Source organism: Camelus bactrianus, chromosome 6, assembly GCF_048773025.1.
Source record: "Camelus bactrianus isolate YW-2024 breed Bactrian camel chromosome 6, ASM4877302v1, whole genome shotgun sequence".
NCBI lineage: Eukaryota > Metazoa > Chordata > Mammalia > Artiodactyla > Camelidae > Camelus > Camelus bactrianus.
This window is the reverse complement of record NC_133544.1, coordinates 23,936,223-23,957,797: the sequence shown is the minus strand read 5'-3', so window position 1 is coordinate 23,957,797 and position 21,575 is coordinate 23,936,223. Positions and strand designations below refer to the sequence as shown.

General features: G+C 41.2%; 1 protein-coding gene across 4 annotated transcripts in view; it reads left to right on the top strand.

The window, feature by feature from the left end:
• The window catches only part of TTLL5 (tubulin tyrosine ligase like 5), a 254,922-nt gene that overhangs the window by 122,240 nt on the left and 111,107 nt on the right, over positions 1-21,575 (top strand). For all 4 annotated transcript variants that reach the window (XM_010963151.3, XM_045523209.2, XM_010963129.3 and 1 more), the window contains one exon: positions 11,202-11,356. In XM_010963151.3, the coding sequence (XP_010961453.2) occupies positions 11,202-11,356 (155 nt within the window). The remainder of the gene's footprint in view (positions 1-11,201; positions 11,357-21,575) is intronic.

Sequence of the window (21,575 nt, the reverse complement as noted above, 5' to 3'; positions counted from 1 at the left end):
GATCATCTTTCCATTGTCTATGCCCCTTTAGCCCTTCATTAGTCATTCTCTATAATCAATCTATTTAGCTGTTTTGTATCTCTTCTTTCCTGTTGAGTTATAAACTATGTGATGGCAGTTCTTTCTAACCCATCACCCAGCACAACAGCCTTGCCCTTGGTAGACACTTATCATATGTTTACTAAATTGAAAAGAATTTCTCTTCTCTGTTTTGTTGATTTTTATATTCTTTTTAAAGACTATTCCTTCCCTTTTTTTCATTGACAATACCACACCTGCCCTTCATAATAAAGCAGTTGACATTGAGTGTCTACATTGTACTAGACATGTGCTAAATACTTTATATGCATTATCTCTTTAACCTTATGAGGTAGATACTTTTTTACAGATGAAGACAATGGAAGCTGAAAGCATAAGTAACTCTGCTGAGGTCACACAAATGGCAAGTGACTGACCCGGGACTCAAACCCACATCTCTCTGACTTCATACTCTTTCCCTCAGCGTTTTTCTGCCTCTTCCCCTTTGAATCAGGACCCTCACCTCTCATCAGACTGCAGTGACCGAGCTTAACACTGCTGCAGAGTTGTAGCCAAGCCAGTGCTTGAGCCAGCAGAGGGAAATGAGGAATTGAATGTCCTTTGTTTTCGTGGTTAGAAATGCTTCTCCAACTCCCCAAAGCAGGTTGAGAAACATGTGGCTGTGTCGAGATTATCAGTAACTTGTTGAGTGAACTCTTCATCAGATTATTTCGTAGTGAAGTCAGCTGATCCACTGAGCGGCCTTCTTAATCCCCAAAGATGCAATAATAGATCTATTCATCATGGCAGTGGCAGCTCCCATCGACTCACAAAAACTGAAAGCATAAATTGGAAGCACTAGAAAGGGATTTGGCCATCTTGTAAGGTTTCCCAGGAATGTCTTTGGTAATTCTAGATCTAGAACTCTTTCTGGATTTTGGAATACTAAATATTTACACGTATATTATATAAATGAGAACATTCAACAGAGAGGGAAGATATAACAAAAAGACTTAGTGCTAATGTAGCAGAACTACAGAGAGTCCTTGCTTTTCTGAATCCCTTTAAAAATTTTATCTCCTGGTGATTAGAGTGTGAATTTCTTGAGGTTCATTTTATCAGTGTCCAAGCATTTACACTGGAGTTGAAGCTGCCATAGAACATGTTGATTGTTGTGGCTAATGATTTAATAACTGCTCAGGAAGTGCCCTTGAAAGTAAAAAGTAGCTGTTTTAAGGATGATTCTTTTCATGCTCTTGTTTGAATATATTCTCTGATATTTCTCCAGTGACGAAAATCATGTAATAAGTCCAGATCTGGTCCTTTGGGTTTTCATTTTCTTTTATCTCAAGTGAAATGGATCTTGGCTCACTGATGTTTTTTATTCAAGGATTGCCTTTGTTCCAGCAGCATATGGTAAGACAAGTCATGCAGAACTAGCCACAGCATTTCCCTGCTCCAAATCATTGAGAGCACCATGGTCACGGGAATGGAAATTCCATGGCAGGTTCAGCTGATCCCATCATATTCTGATGAGCCTTTGTATATGAGTGACCCAGAGAAGGTTGTTCTCAAGATGATAATGGTGTAGTTCTGAGGACAGTATGAATACAGATTTAGAAAAATGTATCTTTATATCAGTGATATGAAGTGATTCTTGATCTTTTTGGAGTCAGAGATCCCTATGAGAATTGAATGAAGGGTATATTTTTTCTCCTGAATAGAAATGTGCACTCAAACTTAGAAATGTGCATTCATTTCAAAGGGTTCATAGATACTCCCTCCTCCGTAAACTAGACTCCCTCTTGATGACCTGTGGACCCGTGGTCTCCAAGTTAAGACCTTCTGAAAACTTTTAGGTTGTGTATGGTCATTAATATCAATAATTTGACCAGAAATGATCACTCCAAATTTGTCAGTATCTTTGCATCACACATTCTTTTTATACTTCAGCCTCCCCTTCCTCCCAGGCCATAATCTCCATGACAGCAAAGATTTTTGTAATTAAAAAAAAATTGTTCTATCTTTAGTGCTCAAAAGAATGCCACAGAGTAGGTGTCTGATAAATCTTTGTTGGATTAATTAAATAATCTTGTGACACCCCATCTCTAGACCTTGTCAGACAGGATGTAAGATTTTATGGACTGTGGTATAATGAGGAGATTGAGCCATGCCAAGGTTGTAAGCTGCATTGGGAATGCTGTGCCATGCATTTGCTCATGTGTTAAGTTATTTAAGTAAATCTTTAATGTTGAATTTCCATCTCCATTTTGATAAATAACATCCATGAAATTTGCAAACAGCCTTAGTGAACCTCAGGTTCCCTAAGTGAATCTCAAATAGGGTGTTAGCCTTGCAGTTCCAGTACCAAGAAGAAACAAATATTGTGTATTCACTGTGGAACAATGAACGTGGAACAATGAACAAGGAACAGAATCTGTATGTCTAAGCTATTATTTCACCTGTTTGAGAATCTTGCCCAAGGCTTCAAAACCAGGCAGAAATCATCTCTCAAATTATGCAAGGCAGTATAGCAAGAGCAACAACTTACCTCTCACTCTAGTCACTGATTATTTCATTTCCCCTTATTCCAAAGCAGACCTTCCCTTGCGGTATCTGCAAAAAGAGATCCTTTGGAACCTTTAATTTCCTTGCTATCTTTCCAGTGACATTGATCACTCTTCTCCTCATTGGTGAACCTGGCTGCTAGATGGAGGAGTGTGTGTGTGTGTGTGTGTGTTTGTGTGTGTGTGTATTTCAGACTAGAAGAGACCCACTTCATTTATATAAATGTTTTTGTGCCTACTGGATAAACTCTGGGGATGCAACAGGGAATAAGATACACTCCCTGTCCTAAAGGAGCATGTAATTTGTGGGGCAGGATAGGTGAATAAACCTGTGATTATCATACAGTACAGAACGTGGCATGAAGCTCAGCTCTACCACTGTGCCCTGGAAACAGTGTAATGGCAGGGATCCTTTACAGCTGAGGGAAACTGAAAAATAAATCTGACATTGAGAAGTACAGCATGAGGTGGTGGCAACAAGATTTCAGGATCCTACTGTGCTGAAGTGGCTTGAAAGACCTTCCTAGGGCCATTGATAAAACACCAAAGAAGCTGTTGATTTTTCAATTTCCAGATCGTAGATAATTCCTGCCTCTCCTGGCATAGCTGTATCTGTGTTGGTCAGTTGCGTTTTCCCAAGCAGCAGTTACAACCCTTGGTACTGTGTTAAGAAGGGTAAAAGTCGTATGAAAATCTGTAAGCCCCAGTCCGAGAAGGGTTTTTGCCACTACATTTGTAGATAAACCATAACTACAGAAATGTGGAATCCCAGTGTCTGCTGTGAGTGGAGAGTATCTTGTCTTTAAGGGATTGACAGCATGTGATACACCAAGGTAGAGGCTCGTTAATGTGGATCTGGTGGAGGACTGGCGTCTTACTTTTTTTCATTAACCTGTGTTGTCTTTTCAGATATCTACTAAAACCTCACCACTCTTAAGTGTCACTTTGTGGGTTTTGTTGTTCCATGGCGGAACTAGAAGTTACTGCACATGTGGCCATTAAACACTAATTGAGAGAGATCTGTGGTCGGAATCTGGATTCCGTAGTCACTTCCTTGAGGTTCAGAAAATACCCAGAGAGTCCAAAGCTTCTCTTAATAACTGTAAGATTTTTGGCTCCACACTTCTGTGTGGAATTCCTGACTTTGGTGATTTGGGCTTCTTTTACCCACCAAGCCTAAGGCCTAAGACAGAAGCCACCTAGTCAGCCTTCTGAGCATCTTCCCCCCAGGCCCACCCCCTAATCTTGATCCTCAAACTGTTTTACTGTTGAAAAGAGGCATGGAAAGAGAAGTCTAAGGAAAGGCACATTTTTCCATAAGGCTCTAGAATAAAGCTGGCCTCAGATGCCCATTCTTTGACCTCCCCTTCTTGAATGACAGGCTTCACCATCTTGCCTTAAGAGCTGCTTGGGAAGATATAATCCAAAAGAGGGCTGATCCAAAAAGAAAACATGAGCAATGAACAAGAGCTTTTATCATCATATTACAAACACTGATCTCCAGTTCCCAGGCCCAGCACCCTGCCTCAGCCTTGGAGTTGGGGAGAAGGGTGAGGAGAAACCAGCAGTAATGTGCCCTGCACCCTAGCCTTACCATCTCTCGCTTGACCATTGTGACTCTTAACTGGTCTGAACTTTCCTTATTAGCACCTTTTATCCCATCCCACAAAACAGCACTACGTTGACCTGCCGCCACCACAGATCTGACAGAGCACTGCCCTGGGAGAACCCTTGAGCCAGCTTCCTGCTGACTATTAGAGGAAGAGCAGACTCTCTGGAATGGCATTCAGGGACCTCACCAAGATGTTCTTCTGTCTGTTCCTGCCATCTATTAGTCTAAGCCTTAGCCAGAGTAGACTGCTTTCTGTTTCTCATTCTTCCTGCTTTATCTGTCTCTGCATTTTTACTCCTGCTTTTTCTTTTCATGTAGGAACCACCACCACTCCACCACCCCCTCACCAGTCCTCCTACCTATCCTTTTATGACCAGTTCAAAAGCCTTCTTTGAATTTCTTTAGTGCTTTTATTATGGCAGTTGTCACATTCTGGAGGCCTTTAATATTGCTCTTTGTCTAGGTGTCTTGTCTCACTTACTAGATGACCAATTCCTTCGTGGCTTGAGGGCAAGGCCACCTTTTAATCTGTATATACCTGTACTCCTAGGCCCTCCCCCAAGGCCTTGCCTATGATCGTCAGTACAGTGAATATTTATTGAATTATCTTTGAGTTTTGAGCATCCCAGACTGTAGCATTTCTAGAGCATGCCAGTAGAGCAGCAGTGATCTGGTGGGGCCTCTTTGGATACCAAAAGGTTATGTATCTGGGTGGGTGGTGGGTGCATTCTGGGGAGCCATCAGGGCAATACCGTCATATTTTAATTATAGCACTGTTCAGCAGCACTACTTTTAGCAAACAGCAGTAACAAGCAGTAACACTTGGGCGGGCTGGCCGCCGGAAATTGGCCTCCCTCTCTGTTTCTCCTACCCCCTTTTTCAATCCATCACCTGTATTTATTCCCGCTGTAATTTAAACACCTGTCTAGATGGAATGTGTGCAATGTGTCCCTACCCCACACATTCAGATATTTGCTCACCTGCCTTATTCGGAAGGTTGGCTCTAAAATAAACAGTGTTTTGGTACTAAAAGAAAAAATGCACTGAGGTCACCGTGGCAATGGACATGAGGAAGGAGATGGGAATGGAACCTCTGAATAAGCTGCTCCAGGCGAGTGAGGGCAGAGGAAGAAGAGGAGGAGGAGGGAGAGGAGGAGAGCAAGGGGTGAAGTGTCTGCCAGCAGGCCCTAGGGCTTAGGCAGTGGGACAGTCCCTCCCGTGACTAGGTTTTTCCCAAGGCAGTCACACAGCCAACCAGCTAGAGAAAGGCAGGAGTGGAAGAATATTTAACAAGCTGAGGCTTAAAGGTCTTGGTTTATTTTTAATGACCACTGTTCCTCGTGGCAGCAAAATAAGTAGACTTGAAATTTGCTGAAGCTTGTTCTAAATCGTTTTATCCACTTTTGCATCCTTGGCCAATTTCACGATTACTCATATTAATGTTTGAGCATCCAAAGGGCAATGAGAAATAGTAAAACCTCAAAGTTTCTGATAGAATTTTTTTCGCTACTCTTTCCCTTTGGTCATTTTACATCTTGCTCCTCACTCCATCAGGGCATTTCTGCTGGTTTTGGGATGATCCCCTGAGCTTTATGGAGGAGAAGCAGTGAATGGTTCCGCTTTTCTGTTCTTTCTTTTCCTTTTCTACTATACCCTGTAACAAGTGCTTCTCAAACTTTAAGATGCATGTTAATTACCTGTGGATCTCGTCAAATGCATATTTCTGTTCCCTGGGGGCTGAGGCTGGGCTGAGGCTGCATTTTTAACAAGCTCCCAGGTAATGCAGGTGCTGCTGGGTCCACAGATGGAATTGTAAGTTCCAGATTCAGTGGTACAAGGCAGTGGGAATAACACAATAGTTAAAAACTACAAGATTGGGAGATTTCTGAGTCAGGCAGACTGGGAATTGAAACTAGGGGCTGATATGTAACAGTTATTTGTTCCTGAGCAAGTTATTTTACCTCTCAACCTCAATCTCTTTATCTATAGATGAGGGCAATAATTGTACCTAACTGAACTTAGAACAATGCCTGGCAAAAACAAAGTTTTCATTAAATTTATCCATAATAGCCATCATTAGTGCTAATATGACTTTGTTGTTATTATTACTGTTATTGTAGTGAAAACTGAAAGGTTTCATATTTGCATAAAAATTGATTATGGAAGAACATTTTAGAGGTCCAAACAGAGTCTTACAAGGTTCTTATAGGCATGTACTGTCTTTTGCACATAAAGATGTTGATATCTATTATCAGTAAGGTATTTTCTTTGAGTCATAGTTTCAATAATTAAAATGGCTTTTCGTTAACTATCCCATTGGGCTTCCAGACTCCTTTGAGACCAGTGGCATCATTTCACGAGTTGGCCAGCCTAGATTTACTACCATAGTCTCTGCTTATTAGCCCAGAGAAGCCAGCTGGCCCGATGGCCACAGCCTCTACCTGAACAGCCTAATACTCCTAACTAAAACAGTGAGCCCCTGTTTTGTGACTAGTGCTCTGTCTATGTGCTGTGAGCCTGTCTTTTAAAAAAAAATTCTTTAGCAGTGAAATGTTAATCATAAGCATCGTTGCAAATCGGGTGTAGATAAATGCCATTTTCCACTTTCTCTTCATCTGATCAAAGCTGGTTTTATTACATTATCTGGAGAAAGGTAGATGGACAGAGAAGCAGATGCAGCCTGGTGACAGGAATATTCATCATCCTTCTCTCTTGTTAAGGAAGAAACCTCCAGGTGTGAACTCTAATTGGCTTGTAACGTTTCTTAATGTCTGTCCAGTGCTGGGAGATTATCCCTGCCCTTTGGTCTTCTCTGGTCAAGACAAGGTTCTACTAGGGCCAAAACTGACGCTTGGATCCACTTTAGTTCAGTGACTTTTTCTACCTATTCTAGAAAAAAACCGAGAAGCTGAAAGGAAGGACAAGAGGCTTTCTTAATTCATTTAATCTAGAGACAATTTGCTTGGACTGAGCTTTAGCCTGGTGTAAATCTGTACGTGTAAGATTCAGCCCATTCTGGTCAAACCCTCTAGAGCTGTGGTGGCCTCTACCTGCATATGGCTTTTTAAATTTAAGTTATATAAGGTTTAAGATCCAGTTCCTCAGTCACACTTCACGTGCACAAGGGCCACATGTGGCTTGTGGGTGCTCTACTGGACAGTGCAGATCATAGAACCTCTCCTTCACAGTACCTTCTACTGGGTAGCACTGTTCTAGAACAGGGATTGAAAATAGGTCATCTCCCCTGTCAGTCTGACTGGATTGGTGATGGCTGCCTGGGGAAATCTGTAAAGAAGACTCTGAGACCATGTCTAAGTGAGCCCCAGGTTGTTTGATAACTTATTATCAGTGTACGTCCTGGGAAGGCAGAGCTTGGTGCAGTGGAGGTGGTTGTGGCATAAGCACTGAGTGTCTTCTAGACAAAACCATAGAAGCAGGAATAGACTATTTAGAGGGGCAGATTGTTATGGTTTAATAGAGACAGATTTTTGTTTTTTAAAGCAGGAATTCTTTGGAAAGAAAGATGAGAAGCTTTAAAAAGTTTTCATATTCCTTATATAATCTCGCATTTAAGTAGTGGTAATTTTTGCTATTTTTCTTAAAATTAAGGATGCTTTGCTTTTGTGTAGCAGTAAATCATAATGGCTACCAATTCTTGGTTTATCCATGAAACGCAGAATGGATGTTCCATGAAAAAACAAAATCTTCCAAGAGTCCAAAATTAGTTTTATGTTCATGCCGTCTTTTACTATACCTGCTAAGAAACAAAACTGAATGAGGATGGTTGTTTGGGGCTTTTTTTGGTTTTTTTGCTCTACTTCTTTAATATTCTCTGGTGAAGGGTAACAAGTAGGAAATAAAATTTTAGGCAAGGAAGAAAAAGCTGGTATATTTTGGTGTAATTGATCCCTGTCTTATCACTGTTTTCAGAATTTGAGGTCTGTATCTGATCGTATTTTTAAAAATATCTAGTAATTAAGAGTAACTAGGACTGTTTCACTACTAGTCCCAAAGCTAGAAAATGGATTTTAAAACAAGAGAACCAGTCCTGCAACTGTTACATGACCTTGGGTAAATTACTTACATTAACCTCTCTAAGCCTTAGTTTCTCCGTCTCTGAAAGGAGCATCACAGTATCTACCTCCATGAGCGATGGGGAAGGAGGAAGTGAGATAGAAAACATCACTTATTTATGAGTGCCTCACTTTATGAGTGCCTCACGGCGCTACTGTAAGGGCTCAAATGTTAAACCACATTTTCTGGAAAACGCATACCACATGCACTTGAAGGAGAACATTCTCTGTTCTAATTGTGGCCCTACTGCTTAATGGGCGTGTTGCTTTTGTCTAATTGTTTACTGTCTCTGGACTTTAATTTCCTCTTTTGTAAAATGGAAGTAACAATAGAACCTACTTCAAAGGCTTGCTCAGGTTTAGGTGAGATAATGCATATCAAGAAAATGCAAGGGCACGTAAGCCCATGGCACATAGTGAGCATTCAGTAAGTGTGAGCAATTATGATGAAAATGATGACATTTAAATTAAGGGCAGCCTTCCTAAAAGAGAGAAGATGTACCAAATCTGGTATCTCTTCTCCTCCCCATTCACTGATCTCCAAGCTATACAGTTTCTACTAAACATGGTAAAGTATGTACATTTATTTTATTGCTGTTCCACTATAAATTATTAATAAGCCTCTTTTATTAGGTTTTTGGCACAAGTGACTGAGGCAGTCATTGGAGAAGCTGTTATTTATCATAAAGACCTTTCTCTGTTTGTAGTATTTTTATAAACTGCAAGTGCATGTCTAATTTGAAAAGCCTAGTCTTTAAGGCCAATGGTCCGGGCAGGAAGGAGGAAGGCTCAGTGTTGGGGCAGGAGTGAGTTCAGTCCTGCAGGGAGTCTGTTTGATTGAGAACCTGACCTGTGTTGCCTCTAGTTAGGGCAGGAAGAAGGCTGAGGCTCTTCAGAGGAACTAGGGACCAGAGAGCACTGCCGTCACATGCCACAGTGTCATCCCCGCCCTTTTGTCAGTGTGGTCTTCTCCCCTGGTGGCAGCAGAAGAGGGTCAGAAGTGAGAAGCCAAGGTTGGCTCCTGAGGCTTCCTCTGAAGATGGGCCAACACTGGAGGGTGCAGCCGAGTGTCTGTAAGCCAGCCTCCACCGACACCAGCAATCACTCCTGACCTATGGAAATAACTTTGGTCCCAAGAGAAATATTTGGGTCTTTTGGTGTGAAGACACAGTCCTGGGCTATTGTCACTTACTGAATTCTGAACTAGGAATGAAGCCCTATACTTACACTGTTGCTAAAAATGACTCATTTTCTTATTTTTTAAAAATCCGGAATTCTCCCATTTATAAATATCAAAATTGTTAGGTTTGTGGGACACTTTGTAGGAGAACACTTTTCTTGGAATTTACATCTGCTTGTGTCCTAGTGTGTCCCACTCAGCACCCTGCATGCAGCTTTGAGTCCCTGCCTCTTTTCAGCATCCCCTGTCCATCTTATTTGAAATGCTTCTCAAACCATTCTTTCTTTTCTAATTCCACTCTCACCACCCAGGTTTTAAGCTTATCACCTAACATCTGTATTTCTCATAATAACTTGCATTTTTTCTTTTGGATTATAAAAGTAATACATGCCCTTTAGGAGTGTGTATCTGTGAGTGCATGTGTTTAAGGACATTTGGATCTGTTCTCTGTACAGTTTCATACTGTGTTTTTTTTTTTTTACTTGAGAGTCCAGCATGTTCCTGTATCATTAAGTATCTTCAAAAATATTCTGATGGATACATAATATCTCCTTATATGTTTAGAGCAAAATTTATTTAACAGTAAATCCTGTTAGCCATTTAGGTCTCCTTTTTCATTATTAAAATCAATGTTTGTTTTCAAAATCTGTTCACAGTATAGTATAATGAATAAGAACACGGGCTTTAGAGTTTTGAAGACCATGGTTCAGACCCTAGATCTGCCATTTATTCCTAGGCCTCAGTTTCTTTCTGTGTAAAATGGGGATTATAATAGTATTTACCAATAGAATTATGACAGTTTGAATACGATGCATGTAGTATACTCATTTACACAGAGCTTGGCACATTGTAAGTTCTGCTAAATAGTAACTGCTGTCATGATACTCACCTCATTAATCATCTGCAGTTGTTTTGCAGTGTAGTTCCTAGAAGTTAGATTGTAGATATCAGCATTTGATACTTTTAATAATATACTGCCGAATCTGTTTGTAAAAGGATTCTATTTGCCAAATAGATTTGGCAATATATTATTAAAAGTATTAAACATACACTATTTACGTGACATATTATTATTTAAACAGTGTAGGTACTTATCGAATATCACCCTTTGCCATTATTAGGTACTATATTTTTTATTATTGTTGTATATCAGTGGTAACACACAAAAGTGTTAGAATTTACATTTGTTTGCCAGTGGAAATGACTAGATTTAAATGTTTAATTGGCTAATCATATTCCTTTTCTGTAAATTGTTTCTTAAAGTCAGGGCCCATTTTTCTATTGCCTATGCATCTTTTTTCTAAATCAATGAGTTCTTCTTCTTATTAACGACTTAAATTTGTTGAGCATTGGAACTTTCATATTAGGAAACAAGGGTCAAGAAGACTAAGTAGTTTGCCTAATTCTCAGAACCTTGCCAGGCACAAAGTAAATGCTTAGTAAAATACTTGCTTTTTTTTTTGTTATTAATCTTTGTATTTCACAGCACCTAGAATAGTATGGTGTTTTGCACATACTAGGAGCAGAATAAATACTTGTTAACTTATATTGACACCAGCCAGCCTCACTTCTGCTCTTGGATGTGCACAGAAGCCAGCCTTTAATGGGTGCCTTTGTCATTTGTCATAGCCACTGTTTAAGCTCAGATGAGTCAGCGTCTCCTGGACACTGCTTGATTATCCCCATATGCTTTTAATGATACTTTTCTAAAACTCTGTAAAATCAGGTTATTTCCATCACTTCATTTCTAGGTAACAAACCTGAATTTGGCAAGTGGCGTCGTAAACAGAAGCAGTGCTTCAACTCCCCCCACCCTTCGGCCTGTCATCAGTCCTAATGGCCCAACGTGGTCAATACAGTCAGACCCCCAGGCTCCTGAGAGCTACTCCACCCCTCCTGGAAGCAGGTAGGTGAAGGCCACGGAGCCAGCATTTGGGTCACCCAGGGACAGCCTGGGTCCTACGCAAGCCATTCTTTTGTGGGTCCCCACACAAGCACCAGTAAGACAGGTGCCTTTCCCCACCCATGTCCACCTTCTGGTGCTTGAACACAGGGCCTCACTTCACTGGTAAGGCAGTTTGTGGGCAAATCAAATGAAAAGGAAAGTTCTGATACAGCTCAGCAATTTCACTTCTGGGTGGAAGAGCAAGAAGTTTTACTACGTTTAATCCTTGCCTGTAGTCAACATTTTCTTCCTTTCTTTTCTTTCTTTTCAATATATTTTTATTGAAGTATAGTCGGTTTACAATATTGTGTCAATTTCTGGTGTACAGCACAATACTTCCATCATATAGGAACATACGTGTATTTGTTTTCATATTCTTTTTAACCATAAGTTACTACAAGATATTGAATATAGTTCCCTGTGCTGTACAGTATAAACTTGTTGTTTATCTATTTTATATATAGTAGTTAGTATCTGCAAATCTTGAACTCCCTATTTATCCCTTCCCACCCCCTTCATGTATTGACTTTTGACATTTTCTCCTCGTCTCCTAATTCTTTTTTATACCTTCTGCTACATTGTGTTTCAGTAACTTTGGACCCTTTCCTTTAGAGGGACATGCTTGTTTTTTTATGTTTTCATGTAGGTTATCTAATTTAACTCAAACAGCCTCTCTGGACACTGTTCATTTGGGAGGTGGGAAGGCAATTTCCTTTATGTAGTTAAGCAAAGTGGCAGAGGATAAAATCCAAATAGATTCTGCCCATAAAGTAATCAAACCTCTGACTTAAAGAAGAAACCACAGTATTGAATTCTAGTCTCGATCTAAATTTTAAGTCCTCTATGTAAAAATCCTAAGAAGAAATCAATTCCCAGTGCATCTTGCTTCAGTGGCCATTAATAAATATGGGTTTGATTGCATCAGTCCCGGAGTCTAATGAGCTAGAAAGGAGTGTGACTGTTACAGTGAAGCATTCTGACCAGCTGAGATATTGTCCCCTCCAATGAAGAAGCTCTTCCACAGGTCTCACCAGGTCCCCACCCCCGGGCCAACACTTCCAGCCTCTGCCAGCCAGCCGTCTCTCAGGATGCTGCCTTGTCCTGAGGTCAAAAGGGGTGAACGAAGGCTTGAGCGTGGAGGAAATACCTAATTGTTGTTACGGTATCTGTTGGTGTTAGAATGATTACTTCAGGAGCTAATTTGGGAAGCGGAGAGTCTGCCCAGGAAGCAGCATAAACACAGGCACATTACATCATGCTCTGGTACAGTGTCCTTCATACCAGTGATCATGGTGGTCAGGGGTGAAAAGAATCATCTCAGTGAAGAATTATGAAGAGCTGAAGACCAAGAGGCAGGGCTTTTTAAGACAGGACATCCTCCCACGCAATTCTCTTCACAGGAGAAGTCTGTCCTTTAGTGATTTACAGTTACAGAGTAACCGCATTCCTAAAACATAAGTCGTAAAAAAAAAGAAATTCTGTTTATACCACAGAGCTTTATTTTCCATATAAAATATTTCCAAATATTCCATTTTCATTTTACAATCAGAGCCTTGTTTCTATGGAAAACATTTTCACTGCAATCTTGGCCATATTATCTATATGACAAGCCTACAGCCGTTTTCCATGCTATAAACAAAATGTCAAAACTACATACTCTGGAGAAATAGAGTTTTAGCATTTTTTTATGCTTATGGGTGGAATAAAAATTATGGCTGGGTTTAGAGCCTTTTCTTGGTAGCACCTGTTAGTGTTGAGACACAGAAAGATGAAGGAATTGGTCAAAGTCAGAGGCAGGACCCAGGTCCCACACTGTGAGTGGCCTTCTCCCAGCCGGACTGTGCTCATGAGCTGGCACATGGTGCTTTCGACTTCAGAACCGTTGGCACCAGACAGTAGCCCCCACAGAGTCCCCTGGTCTCTCCTGTTTTGGGCTAGTTGTCCCCACAACGGCCCTCTCTTCACCTGCTCTTCCAGCTTTAGGACCAGTCTTCAGGCCCCATCCCAGTCCAGGGTAGCCCTGGAAAATCTTCCTCTGCCCCCGCATAACCTCTGGTTGCCAGGCCAGCCTGGAAGCTCAGCTTGGGAGTTCCTGTTCCATGTGGAATTCCCAGAGATACCTACCCTAAAGCAGCCCTAAGTGATTTCTCAGAGGTCCTTACAGAACCAGCTATGATGTGGGCCCCAGCCAGACCTCCAGCAGGCATTCTGCACAGTTCCGTGCCCCAGTTTCTCTGTTTACCTGCTAAGTCACTGTTTTGTGGATATTTATTTAGTCTCTTATTGTTCCTTCCTCAGAAGTAAGGGTGACTAAGTTTAGTGAATAAGGGATTAGTAGCTTAGAGATGTGACTTTCGTTACTGGTTTTTGACACTAAGTGACCCTAAACTATTCATTTAATCTTTTTATTGGGTCAGCATACTCACATATAAACTGGCCTGTTTTGAGAGCTTTTAGGTGGTCCTTAAAGCACTTTGATCTCCCTGGAAGTGGGTGCTAAGTAAATAAAAGGTACTCTTACTTGTTCGTCTACAATAGCATCAGTGGATTCCAGTGCTGATAAACTCTCATAATTCACTGAACCAGGGGCTGCCCTGTAAACAGTAAAAAGATGTAAGGAGAATCCAGTGTGGGCTGTACTTTTCATCTGCATATTGGAGGATTCAGGGACTTGGTAGCCACAGGAATGAAAACTGGTGACTCACAAGAACCCTGCAAATAGTGTTATTTTTCATTTCCCTCTGGTGTTGCTATTGTTCTCAATTTTATGGATCACACAAGTTTTCACCAGACAACCTTGTTCTTCCCCCGCTGATTTGAAACCACCCCAAATGTAGCCCAGGGCTGTCGTCTCCCATTGGGTCAGTGTGAGCTCAGCCCAGCTCCTCAAATCCCTTGGTTCCTTTGGTCTGTCTGGAGTCCCTGCTCGAGCTTTGTTGTGGGAGAGGAAGGCAGAGAGCCCACGACTTGCCCAGACAGTCTGAGGCCTGGCCGTGGAGCTTGCAGTTCCCTAGACACTCTGGAGTTGGACTTGGCCAGCCATCCCTCTGTTGTTACTTTTCAGAGGTAATAAGTGAGATTAATTGCAGGCCATTCTCCAGAAGAGAAAGTAGTCAGGGCCAAATACAGTCACATGTTTAGAAGCCTGAGGTGTGCCTCAGAGCAAAGCCGATTTAGAATTATACAATCGGGCCTCCAGCATGCAGGTACCGAGTGTTCATGACCTCTTTTTTTCTTAAAGGGATCGTATTCGGTTTGTAGATGCTGATACGTGGGTATTAGGCATTTCTTTAGCCAATGAGATGGGTAGGATTTCTCAAGCTACCTTTAACTATCCATTTTTCTGGGCACATGGGGAGTCGTTTGGAGCTGAGGCTTGAGGTGGGAGGCCTCTCTTCATTACTGCCAGCCTTGAGTGGAATCGGATGGTGTCAGGGAGGAGCACTTCCTAGGTGAGGCGTGCTCAGTGGGTTCACAGTGCATCTTTCTTTGGGAGACCTGGAAGGGTTACTGTAAAGTCTTGGCTGCTGCTTGGAATGATTTGGGAAGGACAGGGCCTCAGACGGCTTGGCAGGAACCTGAGGCTCTGTTTTTTTCCAGTCCAGCCCTTCCTTGTGGATCAAGCTGTCAGGGAATCCCACGAATGTCTGGCTTCTGCCCCTTTGTATGTTTTTCCAGCATTTGTCATTGAATTATTTTTATCCATCTCTGGCTTTTTCACACACGCAACCTGGGGATTTGTCTGTTCCTCGATATTAAAGGTGGGGGAGGTTGAAGGCACAGCCATCAGTTTGTTCCTCCTTTTTGTGATGGGGCAAGACATCATGGGCCGGGGCTGCTGGGCCTGGAGGCCCCCACTCTGGAAAACAGCTGTATGTCAGAACTTAAGTTCTGTACTTGGGAGTGGAGTACCTTGAAGCCCCAAGTCTTGGAAATGTGGGCAATATTATGTGCCACCCTCTTCCTCTTCAGTGATAAATTATAGTCTGGTACCCTTCTTTACATAATTTTTAGGAATGAATTTTTCAGAGATTCTGATTCTAGTTTAGCTAATACTTTTCTCCCTTCTTTTAGGTTATTTCTTACGAATGTTGCTGGAGATTCAGGTCTCCGACTTTCAGTCAGTCCTCAGAAATACTTTTGTTATTTTGTATTCATTTTCTATGTGTCAGGCATGATGGTAGCTGCTGAGGTATAGTCCCTGGTCTCCCAGAGTTTCCCGTCCAGGGTGTATTTCCACGTGCTCAGCGTAGTGCTGGGTGCTGGGTAAGGTCGTTGTAAAGACTTTGTAGACATGCTGTTGGGTCACCAAGAGGTCACCAGCCATGAGGAGTCACGTGCACGTGGAACAGTTAGGGAGCAGTGTCAGGCAGCATAGAACAAAGATTTAAATTTTGTGGCATAGGCAGTTTGAAGAAACTATCAAGAAGAGTGTGTAAGGATTTAATCCTGCCACATGCTACAACATGGATGCACCTCGAGCACATCCGTTATTTACGTGAAATAAGCCAATCACAAAAAAGACAAATATTGTATGATTCCACTCCTCTGAAGTATCGAAAGTAGTCTAAACCGTAGAAACAGAAAGTCGAAAGGTGGTTGCCAAGGGGAGGGGCAAGAGAGGAGGGGGAATTAGTACTTAATGGCTACAGACTTTCAGTTTTGCAAGATGAAGAAGTTCTAGAGATCTGCTGCACAACAGTGTGAATATACTTAGCACTATTGAACTAAACACATAAAAATGGTTAAGATGGTAAATTTAAAGTTGTACTTTTTACCACAATGAAAAAAGAGTAGGAGGGAGGAGTATGTAACATTTTAAAAGAGAGCCCAGTAGTTCCACAAAAATTATTCAGCCATCAAAATGGTAAGGCTTTGCTTCCATCCTCTGCCTCTGTTTAAGGTTATTATTCTGAAACTGGTCCTTTAAATTCTTCTATTTTTTTTAAAAGCATGTTAACTTTATAGGAAAGGGGGCCATCAAACCCTGTTAGGAAGAGGTCATGGTGTAGTGGAAAGAGGGAGGACTTTAGCATTTGCCTTACTGAGTGTGTGACCTTGCGCAAATGACCTAGCTTCTGTGAGCCAGTTTTCCTATCTGCCTAAAAATGCAGATAATGAACCCCCACCTCATTAAGTTGTTATAAGGTTTAGTTGAGTTGTGCATGTGAAAGTAGCCAGCGAAGTACCTCGTTTGGGTGTAGGTTCTTGATACCATTTAATTCCCTTTCCAGGAAAAAAAAAAGAAGAAACTTAAAATTGGACTTGCTTGGGATGTAGTATTGCTACACTACTTATTTTAGTATCCAGTTTAGAGGAAACTGGCCAGCACCCATGTGCAGTGCACTCCTGGTGCTGGATTACAGAGATGTGGCCTTTGCAGCTGAGGAAAGGAAGGCAACCGAGTGGGGCCAACAGGAGACTTTGCGTTTTCCTTTGACCCTGTGCTGAAGGGTGACTTCTTTCTACTCACCAGGCCCTTCCTCTCTGCTATCTTCTTCTGAATGTTGAAATTTCCATTGCAGCTCAGTGTTCCAGCCAGTAAACACTCATATTTTCCATCCATCCTGGGGGTCGAGCTTTGGGAGAGCTTTGCTCTGGAGGAGTTTGGAGCTTATAATTTTGTACTCTATCCTGTTATATAAACAACACTCTCTAGCCAAAGAGCACAATCACAAAAAGAAACCACTTCTGGGGGGGCCTAAACACAAAAAGAAACTCTTTCCGGTTCAGAGTTCTGTAGAAATGATATTTCATTCTTTATTCTCCTTCTTTGCCATAAAATAAAGTTTCCCTAACCTTCCTCCTCCCAAGTCTTAGCTCTTACCACGCCTTCCCCTTGACTAAAACATTTCTCTGGCACATCAATGATGAAGGCCTGAACTTCTCTCTGAAATTCCTCTGCATCTCTTCTCACTCACCCAGACACATAGCCTTTTAAGGGATGTGCTGTGTGTCAGTCAAGCTCTGTGGCAGATTCTACAGGTCTTCATTCACCGGGGGAGCTAAGTGCCGTGGGTGGTTGCACCAAAGCCAGAGTGACTGGGGTTTGGCTTTTGAAGGAGTGTTGGTAAACTTTGGAAATGTGTCAGAGAGCTGGCTGGACATCACACCTGGGCCCAGGCAAAGTAAATTTGGGAATGTTTGGGCCTAGTATCAGAAGTGAAAGGAGATCTTTTCTTATCTGCAAGCCAAAACAAAATGTGGCCTGCTTTGCAGTTTGCCAGGGTAGCATTCTTCCCATTTAGTTTGCCTCCCCACTTCTCTCCCCAAATATTCAAGATAAACCACCTTACATATATTTCCTTAGGATTAACACACACACACACACGCACACACATGGACACAACCCAGTTGTTGTTAGAGGCCAGATCCTGTCTTATTTAGCCATTCACTGTAATTTTATCCACCCACAATTGATGATTCTTTTGGTTTTAAGAGGACTGAATGCAAAAGTCCATGTACAAGCTGAATGAGGCTCCTTTTCTAGAATTTGGAAATTATGTCTAATTTATCTAATTCATAATCCAGTTTAATTCTCACCTGGTTTTTCTATCATCTATCTTTCCAACTTAATAATGTTTGCCAGTCCTGAAAGAGTTTGGAAAGAATCACAGTGGTGAAGAAACACTGTATCTTTCTTCTTGACTCCTGCAGAGAAACATTGATGACCCATTTTTAAAGCTTACTTAATATTGACTCAACAAATTTAGCTAAAGATCCCGACTGATCCTCCTGCCCATCTTTCTGCTAAAAGACTCTCAGCGTATTACTGACCAAGTACAGCTAAGATATAAATGCTTTTTTTTTTAAGTCCTAGAATATAAGAGGGTGAAAGGGGAAAAGTTTCCTGTATCTGTGTTCTTATCAAAGAAAACAACAGACTCGTAGTGTCTGAAAAAAAAAAAAAAAAAGGTTCTCTCGTCCCTGCATATATTTTGAGGGGCAAATTTTTGGTGTAAGTTTCTGGTTTTGGTGTAGGTTCTTGATAACTCTGAGTTCTCTCTCCAGAAAAGAGAAGAACAAATAAAATTAGACTTGCTTAGGATACGGTATTGCTACACCACTTAGTTTAGTACCTAGTTTAGATACAACTGGCCGTCACCCCATGCAGTGTCAGCCAGTATCGCAGTAGGGAAAGCAGTTATACTTAATCACAACGCTAAAGTTTACAGTATTTGTTTTTATTGTGAAGTAAGGATCTATATTAAAATTATGATTACGCACCATTAAAATGCTTCTAAGGAAAGATAGCTAAGGGAAGTTAAACTCAAAAGGGAACATTTAAATTTGGAGCCACGTGTTCTTTGGGAGATGCGAATCGGGCTGGAGGTGAGAGAGGCAGTGTATGAGAGCTTAGGATTTCAAAATGTCACGTCATGTGGCGGGCCCAGGTGTTCATAATAAGTAACAGTAGAAGCCTTGTCCTAATTGGACCATTCTTATGCTTCAGAGGCAATAAAGGGATGTTTTTGGCTTTCATGCGTTATCAGGCTAAGACTTGTATTAATTTGGCTTCAAAGCCAATAATCAATGCCACGTTTTGCCTGGTTTTTAAAGAGAAGTTTTATTATCTTTCTGTGGTGAAAATAAACTATAGGTGCATCTCAGTAAAGTGACTGTAATCTAGAAGGATTTAGATGAGAAAATCAGGCTTTCTGGAACTGCAGATAAGGAAACCATAAAGGGGGGGGGTGGTAATAAATGGGATATATTTAAAGGCTATAGGAAATCAAATAATGTTCTTCTGAAACTGGGTTGCACCAAGGAAAATTGAGTAGATGAAAAAATCTGCCTATATTATTAGTGTTCTCAAATATCTTGCTAGCTGCTTGAACCTACTACCACTGACATTTGAAATACAAGACCCTAAAAGAAGAGTTTTGTTACTTTCTTCACCAAATATTTAGTATATTGAAATATTTGAAAAAGAAGAAAGGTGAAACTGGTAATAAGGAATGTTCCAGCTGGGAAATGGCTTCATCTGGTAGTTGTTAAAACAGTGTTACCCCCAAAAAGTTAGCCTGCATTTATTGGATATCTCCTGAGTGCAAGACATGGGACTGACGCTGAAGGAGGTGGTAGACAGGATCTCTCTCTGTCCACAAGAGGAAAGCTGATAGTCATTTAAGTTATTAATACAAATACCATAAGGCAATATGTACTTAATTGTCAACTAAGAGGATTATGCTGTAATGGTCCGAGTTCAGAGGAGAAATTGTTCCCTCTGACTGGAGAAAGTGGGAAAAACTTCACAGAAAAGGTGTGTGAGCTGAATCTGGAAGGGCAGATGGGGCTTGGGTAGGCAGAGACGCTAAAATTAATCAGTTGAGAGATGATTGCACGTTTACCTTGCACTTGGCACCACATGAGGATCTACGAGATGATCAAGTGTTCTCCACACTCTTGTAAGGTAGAGCTGACAATTCAGCAGGGCAGTCCTGAGACCACCGCCCCGGGTGTTTCCTTATTATTTACATGTGAAATACACAGTAAATGATAAAAAGGAGCATGGGGGCTCAGAGGAGCTCACAGTTCAGAAAAGGTAGTAAAGACGGGTTAAGATAAGGCAGAGGAAGGGTTTGAGGTAGGGTTTAAATGCAGTCCTAGATTATTTACAGGCTACAGACAGGTACAGAGAAGGAGAGAAGGAAAAAGAGATAATGTACAAGGTGTTTAAAGCATTCTCAAGGGGCAGTGAATGGAAACCAGGCTGGCTGATGAAATGTTTCAGTCAAAGCACTTTGAGATTTAAGTGATAAAAGCTGAAATCAAGCTGGCTTGAGATTTTTCAGCTCATATAACTAAAAGGTCTAGAAGTTGATGTTGGTAACTTATGAAGCATCATTAAGCATACTTTCTGATTCCCTCCAGGTCACAACTAAATGAGAAATTATATAGAAAAAAAAAGATAGCAAAATATTGACTTTATTACTTATAAAGATAAACTAGAGAATACAGCTTGGGAATATGGTACAACAGGGCTTTTTACCTCTCAAGGCTAAGTCTTTCCAATTGTTTTATTTATTCTAAAGATTTTCTTTTGTTGATATTTTGTTAATTTTGATAATTAAAACAAAATTCTTAAGAAATAAAAAGACCTTCTAATGTACCGCAAAAACAAAAAATAACTTGGTCTGATTTTCAAGGTGAACACCTGCATCTGGCCTCAATCTGTGTTTCCAGTTTTGTTCTTCTTCACACGTTTAGTTCCAGTCAAATTCAATGGATCAAAAATAGTACATTTCCCCATCACTACATCCTTACTCCATTCCGTGGCGCTTATCCTATTGGTTTACTGTTTACTTAGTATCACTCCTTCACAAAGGGGTAAGTCTTATTCACTGTTGTATCCCAGTGCCTTGGTAAACAGTAGGCACTTAAACATAAAGAATAAATATTAAGTAAAAGAATGAGTGAATAGACATGCTGCTCCTCACCTGTATCAACATGTCCAGACCCTCTTCTCCTACAGGGCTCAGCTCAGCTTGGCCTTCCTGCAACCTTCCCTGATGCCATCCCAAGCGGATATTACTAGGCTTTCTCTCCCTTCTGTTCCTCATCACTGGACTCATAAAAGATATCATTAAAAGATATAATTCAGAGAAAGCTCTGGCTAAGTGCACAACTTTAATTCCTAGAGAACAGATCTTTGTGGCTCTTCCTATCCTAGTTAGCTGAGCTCTAGGAAAAAAGCCCTGTTTCTTCTTCATGGAGTTTAGAGCTTACACAGCCCCCTTCCCAAATCATCAGGTCCTTATTGCTTCTCCCTGAAATCCTACTCAGTTCTTTCTAGTTACCCAAGATCACAAGTGCCCTTTACGCAATCTGAGTGGGGGAGGGGTTGGTAGAGGCAGGGTGTGGACGAAGAGGAAAAGGCAGAGGCCCTTCCATTTGCCATCCTTCTCCCCACCTCACCTAACCCGCAGCAGTCTTGAGAGCCATTCCTAGAAAGTTCTTGAGAATGAAAGGGCACTGCCATCTTTGACTGCCCAGTATGTAATAGCTATTTCTTTATTTCAGTATTTTCACATTGGTCGGCTAATACCTTACTGTGTTCACTGAATATGTGTGATATTTCAGCTTTTTGGTGTCCTTTACAGTAGTTCCTCTCTCCTCACTGTCCTTGTTTTTGATAGACTTATAACTACCTCTCTATCCACAGGTTCTGTATCCATCG